Source organism: Neoarius graeffei, chromosome 8, assembly GCF_027579695.1.
Source record: "Neoarius graeffei isolate fNeoGra1 chromosome 8, fNeoGra1.pri, whole genome shotgun sequence".
Taxonomy (NCBI): Eukaryota; Metazoa; Chordata; class Actinopteri; order Siluriformes; family Ariidae; genus Neoarius; species Neoarius graeffei.
This window is the reverse complement of record NC_083576.1, coordinates 94,655,359-94,670,002: the sequence shown is the minus strand read 5'-3', so window position 1 is coordinate 94,670,002 and position 14,644 is coordinate 94,655,359. Positions and strand designations below refer to the sequence as shown.

The 14,644-nt window shown below is 50.4% G+C and overlaps 1 protein-coding gene across 3 annotated transcripts in view; it reads right to left on the bottom strand.

Moving 5' to 3' along the window:
• LOC132891077 (protein inscuteable homolog) overlaps window positions 1-14,644 on the bottom strand; it is a 161,530-nt gene that overhangs the window by 45,147 nt on the left and 101,739 nt on the right. For 2 of the 3 annotated variants that reach the window (XM_060928557.1, XM_060928558.1), the window contains exon 6: window positions 5,332-5,643. The exons of the other annotated variant lie outside the window; for it this stretch is intronic. In XM_060928557.1, coding sequence (XP_060784540.1) covers window positions 5,332-5,643 — 312 coding nt within the window. The remainder of the gene's footprint in view (window positions 1-5,331; window positions 5,644-14,644) is intronic. 3 annotated transcript variants of the gene reach the window in all.

The following is a 14,644-nucleotide window of genomic DNA, read 5'->3' as shown; positions in this document are numbered from 1 at the left end:
GGATGTTCACTTTGCCCGAAGAATCAATGTCCCTACTGTACCCCTTGAGGCTCTGTTGTCTGTGTCTGCTCTGGATGGCCAAGCTTTAGGTGATGGGAGAGTCACCCAAGTAACTTCTCCAGTTTTTCTCCAGTCTCAAGGTCACAGAGAAGAAATATCCCTGCACCTGATTCATTCACCAGAGTTCCCAGTGATTCTAGGCTTTCCTTGGCTCACCCGCCACAACCCTCACATAGACTGGGCAACAAGCCAGGTTGTGGAATGGGGTCCTACATGCCATGCCTCTTGTCTGCTCTCTAGTTCTCCTGTGTTTCCTGCCGAGCCCCCTGACCTCACCGAATTATCTCAAGTTCCCACAGAGTACTGGGATTTGAGGGAAGTTTTTAGCAAGAGTAGGGCCACCACTCTTCCTCCTCACCGTGCCTATGACTATGCCATAGACTTGCTCCCTGGTGCTACCCCTCCTCGGGGCAGGCTGTTTTCCCTTTCTCAGCCAGAATGCAAGGCCATGGATGAATACATCAAGGACGCCCTGGCCTCGGGATTCATCCGCCCCTCCACCTCACCTGCTGGTGCAGGCTTCTTCTTTGTTGGCAAGAAGGATGGGGGACTGCGACCGTGTATTGACTACAGGAGCCTGAATAAGATCACAATGCACAACCGCTATCCCCTTCCGCTGATGTCCATCGCATTCGACCTGCTCCAAGGTGCTACAGTCTTCACCAAGTTGGATTTACGAAACACATACCACCTCATTCGTATCCGACAGGGGGACGAATGGAAGACTGCCTTTAACGCCCCATCGGGACATTATGAGTACCAAGTGATGCCCTTTGGACTTACCAATGCACCAGCAGTCTTTCAGGCCCTTATCAATGACGTCCTGAGGGAGATGATCAACAAATATGCTTTTGTTTACCTCGACGACATTTTAATATTCTTCAAGACCTTGCATGAGCACTGCCACCATGTCTGTCAGGTTCTTCAGAGGCTGCTAAAGAACAACCTGTTTGTGAAGGCCCAGAAATGTGAATTTCATGTCCCAGAGGTCTCCTTTCTGGGTTTTATTGTACGGATAGGACAACTTCAGATGGATCCAGCCAAGACCCTGGCCGTCCGGGACTGGCCCACTCCCAAGTCCGTGAAAGAAGTTCAGTGGTTTTTAGGATTTGCTAACTTCTACCGCAAGTTTGTCAGAAACTTCAGTTCGGTAGCAGCACCCATATCTGACCTCACCAAAAGGACAGGTGGGTCTTTTGTCTGGTCTACTCAGGCAGAGAGGGCTTTCAAGGACCTCAAGCACCGTTTCTGTACTGCACCCATTCTGGTCCTCCCTGACACATTGCAACCCTTCATTGTCGAGGTGGATGCTTTGGACAGTGGTGTCGGCGCGGTCCTCTCTCAATGCTCGGATGGAAGGTTGCACCCCTGTGCATACTTCTCCCACCGTCTGAGTCCTGCAGAGTCCCATTATGATGTGGGTGATCGAGAACTGCTTGCTGTCAAACTGGCCCTTGAGGAGTGGAGGCACTGGCTGGAGGGAGCTCAACATCCATTCCTGGTTTGGACGGACCACAAAAACCTGGAGTACCTCCATCAAGCCAAGAGACTTAATCCTCGACAGGCTAGGTGGGCCTTGTTCTTCAGTCGGTTCAATTTCACCCTGTTGTACCGCCCCGGCTTGAAGAACACCAAACCTGACGCTCTTTCCAGACAGTTCTCTTCCACTAACAGGGAGAGTGAAGTTGGGCCTATTATCCTTGTGTCCCGAATTGTGGCCCCTGTCCGCTGGGGTGTTGAGGAGGCTGTCTGACAAGCTCAACGCCAGGACCCCGGTCCTGGGACGGGGCCACCTGGTCTCTTGTACGTTCCACGTCAAGCCCAGGCCAAGGTTCTCCAGTGGGGTCATTCGTCCCCTCTCACTGCTCACCCGGGAGCTCGGAGGACACTGGACTTCTTGAAGAGACGCTTCTGGTGGCCAGGCATGGAGAAAGAAGTGAGGTCATTCGTCCTGTCCTGTGAAGTGTGCACCAGAAGCAAGAACCCACGGCAGCATCCCCAGAGCCTCCTGCATCCTTTGCCCATTCCTCGGCGTCCCTGGTCTCATGTGGCGGTCAACTTCATCACGGGCCTTCCAGATTCACAAGGTAATGCTGTCATTCTAGTTGTAGTCAACAGGTTCTCAAAGGCCTGTCATTTCATACCTCTATGCAAGCTCCCTTCTGCCCTTGAGACTGCCAAACTAATGTTCACCCATGTCTTCCGAGTCTTCGGACTCTCACAGGACATCGTCTCCAACCGAGGGCCCCAGTTCTCCTCCCGAATGTGGCGGGCATTCTGCAAGCTGATCGGGGCCACTGCCAGCCTCTCCTCTGGGTTCCATCCCCAGTCTAATGGCCAGACTGAGAGGTTCAACCAGGACCTGGAAACCACCCTGCAAGGCCTGGCAATGGACAACCCGACGTCGTGGAGCACCTGGTTGCCATGGGCGGAGTACGCCCATAACACCCTTCAGTCATCGGCCACCAGGTTGTCTCCATTCCAATGCCAATTCGGGTTCCAGCCACCTTTGTTTCCTGAACAGGAGGAGGACTCTGGGGTGCCCTCGGTCAATCATTTCCTGAGACGGTGTCATAAGACCTGGAACAAGGTCCGGAGGACTCTCATCCGTACTTCCAGGGCCAACCAGACTCAGGCCAACTGCCATAGACGGCCTGCCCACAGTTTTCGCCCTGGACAGCGGGTTTGGTTGTCCGCCAAAGACCTTCCTCTACGGGTGGAGAACTGCAAACTTTCCCCTCGTTATGTTGGTCCCTTCAAGGTAGTGCGCAGAGTGAACCCTGTTGCCTACCAGCTCCAGTTACCCCGGTTGCTGAGAATCAATCCCACATTCCACGTGTCACTGTTACGGCCCGTACTGTCATCCCCTTATGCTCCTGCCCCTAGGAGTCCCCCGCCTCCCCGCATCCTCCGTGGACAGACTGTGTTCACAGTGCACCACCTGCTGGATTCCTGCCGGGTCCGTGGCGGTCTCCAGTACCTAGTTGACTGGGAGGGCTATGGGCCTGAGGAGCGCTGTTGGGTCCCGCTTGGGACATTTTAGACAAAGAACTTTGTTGGGACTTCCATTTGGCCCATCCTGATCACCCTGGGAACATCAGGAGACGGTCCTTTGGTGGGGGGGGTCCTGTTAGGCTTTGGGACTATCTTGGCCTCTAGAGGCCGCTATTATATCTTTGTCATGTCATGTTTGTTTTGACAGGTCGGGGGTTTGTGTTTTTGTTTTGACAGCCATGTGCTTCTTTGTTTTTCATGTGCCTTGTGCCCCAATTAGTCTTAATTGCCAATTATGACCTGGTCATGTGTCCAGTTACTTTGGGTATTTATACTACCCCATTTTGTCTTTCTAGTCACTGAGTCTTTGTGTTGTTTTATGGTGAGTCACTTTGGTACTGCGTGCCTTAGCCCTTTGTCTTTGTTTTTGGTAGTTTGCTCTTTTGGGACATTTTGATTATTTTTTTTTTACTTGGAACTTTGCCTTTTTGTATCTTCTGAGCATTTGGATGTTTGCTTTCTCTTCTTTGGTTTTGGATTTTTGAACTCTTGGAACTTTGGGATTTTTTTTCTTGTATCTCCTGTTTGTTTGGATTTACCTCGGTGGATTTTGTTTTTTCACAAGCTGTGGATTTTGCTAGACTTCTGAGCTTGGGCAATAAACTTTATTGAACTGTAGCTTTGATCTCACTCCTCTGCACTTGAGTCATTCTTCCACTTGGCCTAGTGGGTGTTTGCTGGGTTTTTACACCAGCGACCCAGGTTCAATTCCCCGCTCAACCTAACACAGACAAATCAAAATTTGAAGTTCTTTATGGAAATCAGGGACGCCGTGTCATTCGGACTAAAGAGGAGAAGGATGACCCGAGTTGTTATCAGCGCTCAGTTCAGAAGCCTGCATCTCTGATGGTATGAGGTTGCATTAGTGCGTGTGGCATGGGTAGCTTACACATCTGGAAAGACACCATCAATGCTGAAAGGTATATCTGGGTTCTAGAGCAACATATGCTCCCATCCAGATGACGTCTCTTTCAGGGAAGACCTTGCATTTTCCAACATGACAATGCCAAACCACATACTGCATCAATTACAGCATCATGGCTGTGTAGAAGAAGGGTCCGGGTACTGAACTGGCCAGCCTGCAGTCCAGATCTTTCACCCATAGAAAACATTTGGCGCATCATAAAACGGAAGATACAACAAAAAAGACCTAAGACAGTTGAGCAACTAGAATCCTACATTAGACAAGAATGGGTTAACATTCCTATCCCTAAACTTGAGCAACTTGTCTCCTCAGTCCCCAGACGTTTACAGACTGTTGTAAAGAGAAAAGGGGATGTCTCACAGTGGTAAACATGGCCTTGTCCCAACTTTTTTGAGATGTGTTGCTGTCATGAAATTTAAAATCACCTAATTTTTCTCTTTAAATGATACATTTTCTCAGTTTAAACATTTGATATGTCATCTATGTTCTATTCTGAATAAAATATGGAATTTTGAAACTTCCACATCATTGCATTCCATTTTTATTTACAATTTGTACTTAGTCCCAACTTTTTTGGAATCAGGGTTGTAACATTCTGGCCAACATGTGAAGTGTTGAGTTCCACCAAGTCGGAGTTGATTGAATCAGTCCATGTTGAGGAAGGTCCAGGTCTTTTTGTATTCCTGATAGATGTCTTCTGGCTTCATTGGAATGAGAAAAGTGCTTCACACAGGTCTTAAGCATTGCAATGACATTCATGACTGACCTCTGACTAGCTATTCCATCAGTTACAACAAGCTGCAATGTATGAGCACAGCAACTGAAATCTGTGACTTCAGCTACATGCACTCCTTTGATCATATTAGACCCACTATCTCTTAGAACAAGAGTCACATAATCTTTCTCCACACCCCATTCCTCCATCATGCCCAAGAACAACTCACTGATGTAGTCTCCTGTATGAGGCTCATCCATAGATTTTGTATTCAGGATAACTTGCTGTCGCTTCCAATCAGCATCGATAAAATGGCAGGTGAGACTCATCAACGATGCAGTCGAGCCTGTCCAGCAGTCAGTAGTAAAAGACGTGTTTCCCAGCAAGCTCAGGAGTGAGCATGGATTTGACCTTTTCTTTAATCTGATTATAGATGGAGGGTATTACTTCAGTGCGATAAAAATTTCTCACTCTTTAAATGGTAATGTTGTTCAGCAGTACTCATAAGGCGACTAAATCCAGTGTCGCTGACCATGGTGAAATGCTCATTATCAGTTGCAATCATTTCAGCAATCACCTTGTCAAGATTCTTTGACCTCTTTTCTGTATCCTTCCACTTTAGTTGATGGTCATACACCTGTACAAGAGTGGGCTGAACGGCAGTTTTAGAAGTGGAGGATGTCATCTTTTGTTTTGCCTGTGTGGCCTGATAGAGATTGGCATGATGAACTTTTAGATGAGACGATGTGTTTGAGATATTTTTTGTTTTTGATGTTTCAGAGACAAGTTTCACAGTGCTGTTGCATTCTCTGCACAGTGCAGTTCCTGGTGGTTGTTCTGTAAAGTGCTTCCAAACCACACTTTTCGGTGCACTTTTTTGTCCAGACATCTGTAATGAATTAGAAAGCAATTATGAATTAAATGCAAATTTTGAATTAAAAAGTGTGTGTGTGTGTGTGTGTGTGTGTGTGTGTGTGTGTGTGTGTGTTGTTGTTGTTGTTGTTGTAGGCTAGGCCTTGTAGTAGTGGTAGTAGTCAAAGTGCAGCATAATAACAAAACTTAAATCATGTTTTTATTGACATTAGTATTAGTGTAGCCTATGCTTATTTTAACATGGCCATTATCATACAGCAAATTTCCATGGTTATTTATTCTGCAGCTTGTGGCATTCATCATAGGTTTTAAATTAAATACCTATGTTACAGTAGCCTAAATTTATTTTCACAGATGCATAGCCAGGACATAGCATAAGAAGCAGATAATAGGCTACTGTTAATTTGTCTATGCCTAGGCCTACTACATTATGCTATTCTCCATGCTGATAGGCTGCTGACAAGATGCATGCACTCCCTGAAAAGTGTGTATGACTCGCAAGCTCAGAATGCAGAGAGCTGTGCGACATTATGTGTGCAGCAGCGAGAGGGACTTATGTCTACTGCAATGACCTAAAATGTGAATAAAAATATACAACCCCGATTCCAAAAAAGTTGGGACAAAGTACAAAAATTGTAAATAAAAATGGAATGCAATGATGTGGAAGTTTCAAAATTCCATATTTTATTCAGAAAAGAACATAGATGACATATCAAATGTTTAAACTGAGAAAATGTATCATTTAAAGAGAAAAATTAGGGGATTTTAAATTTCATGACAACAACATCTCAAAAAAGTTGGGACAAGGCCATGTTTACCACTGTGAGACATCCCCTTTTCTCTTTACAACAGTCTGTAAACGTCTGGGGACTGAGGAGACAAGTTGCTCAAGTTTAGGGATAGGAATGTTAACCCATTCTTGTCTAATGTAGGATTCTAGTTGCTCAACTGTCTTAGGTCTTTTTTGTCGTATCTTCCAATGATGCACCAAATGTTTTCTATGGGTGAAAGATCTGGACTGCAGGCTGGCCAGTTCAGTACCCGGACCCTTCTTCTACGCAGCCATGATGCTGTAATTGATGCAGTATGTGGTTTGGCATTGTCATGTTGGAAAATGCAAGGTCTTCCCTGAAAGAGACGTCGTCTGGATGGGAGCATATGTTGCTCTAGAACCTGGATATACCTTTCAGCATTGATGGTGTCTTTCCAGATGTGTAAGCTGCCCATGCCACACGCACTAATGCAACCCCATACCATCAGAGATGCAGGCTTCTGAACTGAGTGCTGATAACTCGGGTCATCCTTCTCCTCTTTAGTCTGAATGACACGGCGTCCCTGATTTCCATAAAGAACTTCAAATTTTGATTTGTCTGACCACAGAACAGTTTTCCACTTTGCCACAGTCCATTTTAAATGAGCCTTGGCCCAGAGAAGACGTCTGCGCTTCTGGATCATGTTTAGATACAGCTTCCTCTTTGAACTATAGAGTTTTAGCTGGCAACGGCGGATGGCACGGTGAATTGCGTTCACAGATAATGTTCTCTGGAAATATTCCTGAGCCCATTTTGTGATTTCCAATACAGAAGCATGCCTGTATGTGATGCAGTGCCGTCTAAGGGCCTGAAGATCACAGGCACCCAGTATAGTTTTCCGGCCTTGACCATTACGCACAGACATTCTTCCAGATTCTCTGAATCTTTTGATGATATTATGCACTGTAGATGATGATATGTTCAAACTCTTTGCAATTTTACACTGTCAAGCTCCTTTCTGATATTGCTCCACTATTTGTCAGTGCAGAATTAGGGGGATTGGTGATCCTCTTCCCATCTTTACTTCTGAGAGCCGCTGCCACTCCAAGATGCTCTTTTTATACCCAGTCATGTTAATGACCTATTGCCAATTGACCTAATGAGTTGCAATTTGGTCCTCCAGCTGTTCCTTTTTTGTACCTTTAACTTTTCCAGCCTCTTATTGCCCCTGTCCCAACTTTTTTGAGATGTGTTGCTGTCATGAAATTTCAAATGAGCCAATATTTGGCATGAAATTTCAAAATGTCTCACTTTCGACATTTGATATGTTGTCTATGTTCTATTGTGAATACAATATCAGTTTTTGAGATTTGTAAAGTATTGCATTCCGTTTTTATTTACAATTTGTACTTTGTCCCAACTTTTTTGGAATCGGGGTTGTATTTAACTTTAACATGCAACCAGGAGCCAGTTTTCTCACTTATTCAAGAGAGGAGATGCTGGCCCTGAAAACAATGGGACAAGCCGGGATAAGACACCCCATCCTGGCTGAGCTGAGGAGGAAACCCAGGGGCTGCAAGGCTGGAGCTAAGCTAAAGGCTAGGCTAGCGGACAACCGGCAGTGCTACAAACCATCCATTCCCTCCGTTATCATGGGGAATGTGAACTCACTGCCAAATAAAGTCGACGAGCTTTCCACTCTGAGCAACCAGCGGATTTACCAGGAGAGCAGCTTATTTATCGTTACGGAGACATGGCTAACACACCTTAGACCGGATGCTAACGTGGACCTGTGGGGATTCACTGCTGTGAGAGCTGACAGAGACACTAACACATGCGAGAAAAGCAAAGGTGGGGGACTCATCATTTATGTTAACAACCGCTGGTGTAACCTGGGACATATCTCCGTAAAGACAGTTTTATGTTGCCCGGACTTGGAGCTGCTAGCCATTAGCCTGTGGCCACATTATCTGCTAAGGGAGTTCAGTCACGTGATCACCATCTGTGTTTACATCCCTCCGAGGGCAGACGCAGCCGCTGCATGTGAGAGGATTCACTCTGTCACAGCAAGGCTGCAGACACAGCACCCTGAGGTATTTATCATAATTTCTGGGGACTTTAATCATGCTAATTTGGACTCTACTTTGGCTGCTTTTTACCAGGCTGTGGATTGTCCAACAAGGAACAACAGGACAATTGACTTGCTGTATGCTAATGTGAGGGATGCATACAGAGCCATACCCCTTCCCCCACTGGGGAAGTCTGACCACAACCTGGTTCTTCTACAGCCGAAGTACACCCCCCCGGTTCCAAGGCAGCCTGCAACAACTAACTCCATCAGGAGGTGGTCCCCTGAAATGGAAGATGCCCTCAGGGACTGTTATGACATCACAGACTGGGATGTGCTGCTTAGCCCACACTGTGAGGACATAGAGGGTCTGACACACTGTCTGATGGATTACCTTAACTTCTGTGCAGACGTGGTCTCCCCCGCTAAGACTGTAAGGTGTTACCCTAACAACAAGCCATGGGTAACACAGGAAGTCAAAGCTGTCCTCAACAGGAAGAAGGCTGCCTTCAGGAGCAGAGATAGGGAGACAATGAAAACAGCACAGCAGGAGGTAAAACTCTGCATGAGGGAAGCTAAGGACAGTGTGGCAGCGGGGGCGTGGTCTAGCATCGGTCTGTGACAGGAGGGCGGAGTCGGGGAAGTTAAGTGGCAGAATCATTACACCTGTTGTTAATTGATGTGTTTGTGTGTCTTCCCAGTGACCGCGCCCTTCTTAAGGAGAGAGAGTGAGAGCAGAGGGAGTCTCTCCACAGCAGATAGCTGATGTGTGCGCGTGTGTGTATTGACAGCTGAAAAGCTGAATAAAGAGTTTTTTTTGTACTCTCAGTTCTGTCCTGCCGTCCTTCTGTGCTCCACCCATTTACACGAACTGCCACAGTGGTGCTGAAACCTGGGAAATGAGCACAGAAGACAACAGCCCCATGGAGTCCTCCACCTTCGCCGACCTGATCCACGCTCTCGCCACGGCCCAACAGAGCCAGCACCAGGGGCTGCTCGCCCTCCGAAAGGAGCAAGAACAACGGTTCGAGGCCCTGGTGCTGGCGCAACAGGAAGATCGTCGGGCGTTCCGGCACCTCTTCGCGTCGGCGGGGTCCACCAACTCCACCGCCGCGGGCCCTTCCCCCCTCACCCTCATGAAGATGGGCCCGCAGGACGACCCCGAGGCATTCTTCATGCTCTTTGAGCAGGTAGCAGAGACCTCGGGGTGGCCGGTGGAACAGCCCGCGGCGCGCCTCCTCCCCCTGCTAACGGGAGAGGCGCAGCTGGCCGCGCTACAGCTCCCCGCTGACCGCCGGCTGGCCTACGCGGACCTTCGCCGGGCCGTCCTCCAGCGGGTGGGACGCACCGCGGAGCAACATCATCAGCGTTTCCACGCTCTACGCTTGGAGGAAGTCGGCCGGCCGTTCGCGTTTGGCCAGCAACTCCGGGACGCCTGCTGGCAGTGGTTGAGGGCCGACAGCTGCGACGCTGAGGGACTCATCGACCAGGTGGTACTGGAACAGTTCGTCGCGCGTCTACCAGCAGGAACCGCAGAGTGGGTCCAGTGCCACCGCCCGGCGTCGCTGGATCAGGCAATCGAGCTGGCGGAGGATCATCTGGCGGCTGTCCCGATGGCAGGACAGCAGACGACCTCTTCTCTTCTCTCCTCTCTCTCTCTCTCCCCTCCTCCTGTGTCTTCTCCTCGCCCCATTCCCCCACCGCGGAGACGGGGGCCGGCGCCACCTCAGCCGGCCCGCCGCACCCGCGGTGCCCTTTCGTGTCTCCCTTCTGTGTCTGTCTCTCCCCCCCCTCAGGTGAGTGAGCCCCAGAGCACTAGTGCAGAGAGGAAGCCCGGGCCGGTTTGCTGGCGCTGCGGGGAACCGGGCCACCTCCAACAGCAGTGCTCGATAATGGAGGTGGGCGCGGTGGTTCGGATCCCCAATGCGCCAGGAGCCGCCCTCGATTTGGCCGGAGCGTATCGCATACCGGTGAGTATCCAAGGGGATACATATCAGGCGTTGGTGGATTCGGGCTGTAATCAGACCTCAATCCACCAAAACCTGGTGCAAGATGAGGCATTGGGGGGAGCACAATTGGTGAAGGTGTTATGTGTGCACGGGGATGTTCACAACTACCCTTTAGTGTCGGTCCACATTATTTTCAGAGGGGAAAAATTTATAGTAAAGGCGGCGGTTAATCATTGCCTTACCCACTCTTTAATTTTGGGGACGGATTGGCCGGGATTTCGGGGTTTAATGACACACTTAGTCAAGAGTGGGTCCTGCCATTTGACAGGGGGAGGTCCCAGTGTCGCTTTGGCGGGAGCAGCTGTCACAGAGCCGTCTACGTCATCTCCGCGCCAGAGTGAGGAGCCGCCGGCTCCTCCTCTCTCTATTGGGGAATCCCTCGTGGATTTCCCGTTAGAGCAATCGCGAGACGAGACTCTGCGGCATGCTTTTGACAAAGTGAGAGTAATCGATGGTCAAACGCTCCAGCCGAACGCCACCCCGTCCTTCCCCTACTTCGCGATTATGAAGGATAGATTATACCGAGTGACGCAGGACACTCAAACGAAAGAGCGAGTCACGCAGCTTTTAATTCCGAAGAGCCGCCGGGAATTGGTATTTCAGGCGGCTCACTTTAATCCCATGGCTGGACACTTAGGGCAGGATAAAACACTAGCCCGAATAATGGCCCGATTCTATTGGCCGGGGATTCGCGGCGATGTCCGTAGGTGGTGTACGGCATGCCGCGAATGCCAGTTAGTAAACCCAGCGGCCATTCCAAAAGCGCCTTTGCGCCCTGTACCGTTAATCGAGACCCCGTTCGAAAGAATTGGCATGGATCTCGTCGGGCCATTAGATCGGTCAACACGAGGGTACCGCTTTATATTAGTTCTGGTGGACTATGCAACGCGATACCCGGAAGCGGTGCCTCTTCACAATATCTCAGCACGCAGTATTGCGGAGGCACTCTTCCGCATCATCTCCCGAGTTGGAATCCCGAAAGAGATTCTGACTGACCAAGGCACCTCGTTTATGTCACGAACACTGAAGGAAGTGTATGGGTTATTAGGTATTAAGCCGATTCGCACCAGCGTTTATCACCCACAAACGGACGGCTTAGTGGAACGGTTTAATCGCACCCTTAAAAACATAATTAAGAAATTTGTAAGTGAGGACGCGCGTAACTGGGATAAATGGCTCGAACCCTTGCTCTTTGCAGTGCGAGAAGTCCCCCAAGCCTCCACGGGGTTCTCCCCGTTTGAATTACTATATGGGCGTAAGCCGCGCAGCATTTTAGATGTGCTGCGAGAAAATTGGGAGGAGGGACTTTCACCAAGCAAAAATGAAATTCAATATGTTATTGACCTGCGCGCAAAACTCCACACACTCACACAACTAACCCAGGAGAATTTGCGGCAGGCCCAAGAACGGCAAACCCGCCTGTACGACAAGGGTACGCGCCTTAGAGAGTTTGCACCGGGAGAGAAGGTACTCGTACTCTTGCCCACATCGAGCTCTAAATTAGTCGCCAAGTGGCAAGGACCCTTTGAGGTCACACGGCGAGTCAGGGACGTCGACTATGAGGTGAAATGAACGGACAGGGGTGGGGCGTTACAGATTTACCACCTCAACCTACTCAAACTCTGGAACGAGGAGGTCCCCGTGGCATTGGTGTCGGTGGTTCCAGAGAAGGCGGAGCTGGGGCCGGAGGTTCAAAAAGGAACATTGGCATCACGTCCCTCTCCGGTCCCCTGTGGAGACCACCTCTCCCCGACCCAACTCGCGGAGGTTGCCCAGTTGCAGACCGAGTTTTCGGACGTGTTCTCACCCCTGCCCGGCTGCACTAACCTCATAGAGCACCACATTGAGACGCCCCCGGGGGTGGTAGTGCGTAGCCGCCCTTACAGGTTACCCGAACACAAGAAAAAGGTGGTTCGGGAAGAACTCGAGGCCATGCTCGAAATGGGCATCGTCGAGGAGTCCCACAGTGACTGGAGCAGCCCGGTGGTCTTGGTACCCAAAGCCGACGGGTCGGTCCGGTTCTGTGTGGACTATAGAAAAGTCAACGCGGTGTCTAAATTCGATGCGTACCCAATGCCTCGTATTGATGAGTTGCTCGATCAGCTAGGCACGGCTCATTTTTACTCAACACTGGATTTAACAAAGGGTTATTGGCAGATCCCCTTGACTCCATTATCCCGTGAAAAAATGGCCTTTTCCACACCGTTCGGCTTACACCAATTTGTCACACTTCCTTTTGGGCTGTTTGGGGCGCCTGCTACGTTTCAGCGGCTGATGGACAGGGTCCTCCGCCCCCATGCCACCTATGCGGCCGCGTACTTGGATGATATTATTATTTATAGTAATGACTGGCCGCGGCACCTCCAACACCTGAGGGCCGTCCTTAGGTCGCTGAGGCGGGCGGGTCTCACGGCCAACCCGAAGAAGTGTGCGATTGGGCGGGTGGAAGTACGGTATCTGGGCTTCCACTTGGGCAATGGGCAGGTGCGTCCCCAAATTAACAAGACTGCAGCGATTGCGGCCTGCCCGAGGCCCAAGACCAAAAAGGGGGTGAGACAGTTCCTGGGGCTGGCTGGCTATTATCGTAGGTTTATACCTAATTATTCGGACGTCACCAGCCCGCTGACTGATCTGACTAAAAAGGGGGCACCAGATCCGGTCCAGTGGACGGAGCAATGCCAGCGGGCTTTTTCTAAGGTTAAGGCTGCACTGTGTGGGGGGCCACTTTTACACTCCCCTGACTTTTCTCTCCCTTTTATGTTGCAGACGGATGCGTCGGACAGAGGGCTGGGGGCCGTTTTGTCCCAGCAGGTGGAGGGGGAGGATCGCCCTGTCTTGTACATTAGCCGCAAGCTGTCGGTGCGTGAGGGGCGCTACAGTACCATCGAAAAGGAGTGCCTGGCAATCAAGTGGGCGGTCCTCGCCCTCCGGTACTACCTGCTGGGACGCCCTTTCACCCTCTGTTCGGACCACGCGCCCCTCCAGTGGCTCCACCGCATGAAGGATGCCAATGCGCGGATCACCCGTTGGTATCTGGCACTCCAACCCTTTAACTTCAAGGTGATCCACAGGCCGGGTGCACAGATGGTCGTGGCGGACTTCCTCTCCCGTCAAGGGGGGGGGAGTCGGCTGCGGGCCGGACGGCTGCCCGGCCTGAGTCGGGCGGTGGGGGTATGTGGCAGCGGGGGCATGGTCTAGCATCGGTCTGTGACAGGAGGGCGGAGTCGGGGAAGTTAAGTGGCAGAATCATTACACCTGTTGTTAATTGATGTGTTTGTGTGTCTTCCCAGTGACCGCGCCCTTCTTAAGGAGAGAGAGTGAGAGCAGAGGGAGTCTCTCCACAGCAGATAGCTGATGTGTGCGCGTGTGTGTATTGACAGCTGAAAAGCTGAATAAAGAGGTTTTTTTGTACTCTCAGTTCTGTCCTGCCGTCTTTCTGTGCTCCACCCATTTACACGAACTGCCACAGACAGCTACAGGAGAAAGGTGGAGCAGAAGCTGAAGGAGAACAGCATGAGGGAGGTCTGGGAAGGTGTGAAAACCATCACAGGCCACAATACAAAGACCAGAGTCATTGAGGGGACAGTGGAGAGGGTGAATGAGTTGAATGACTTTTTCAATCGGTTCAACCAGCCCATGTCCCCCCCACCCTCTCCCTCACTGCAGCCATCTCTCCTTCTTCCCTCAACACATCTCCCCCCAGTCATCACAGCAGCCCCCTCCTCCCCCACCTCAACACAGACTCCTCCATGCATTACTGCAGACCAGGTCAGAGGTCAACTGAGGAAGCTTCACCCCAGGAAAGCAGCAGGCCCGGACAAGGTGTGTTCCCGACTACTGAAGACCTGTGCTGCTGAACTGGATGAACCACTCCAATGCATCTTCAACCTTAGCCTGCAGCTGGGGAGAGTGCCCACCCTCTGGAAGACATCATGTATTGTTCCAGTTCCCAAAAAGAATCGGCCAAGCGAGCTGAACGACTTCCGACCGGTGGCACTCACTTCACATCTGATGAAGATGCTGGAGCGGCTCTTCCTCAGCCTCCTCAGACCCCAGGTACAACATGCCCAGGACTTTCTGCAGTTTGCATACCGGGCAGGTGTCGGTGTGGAAGACACCATCCTCTACCTGCTACACCGAGCCCACTTGCATTTGGATAAGGGAAATGGCACAGTGAGGATCCTCTTC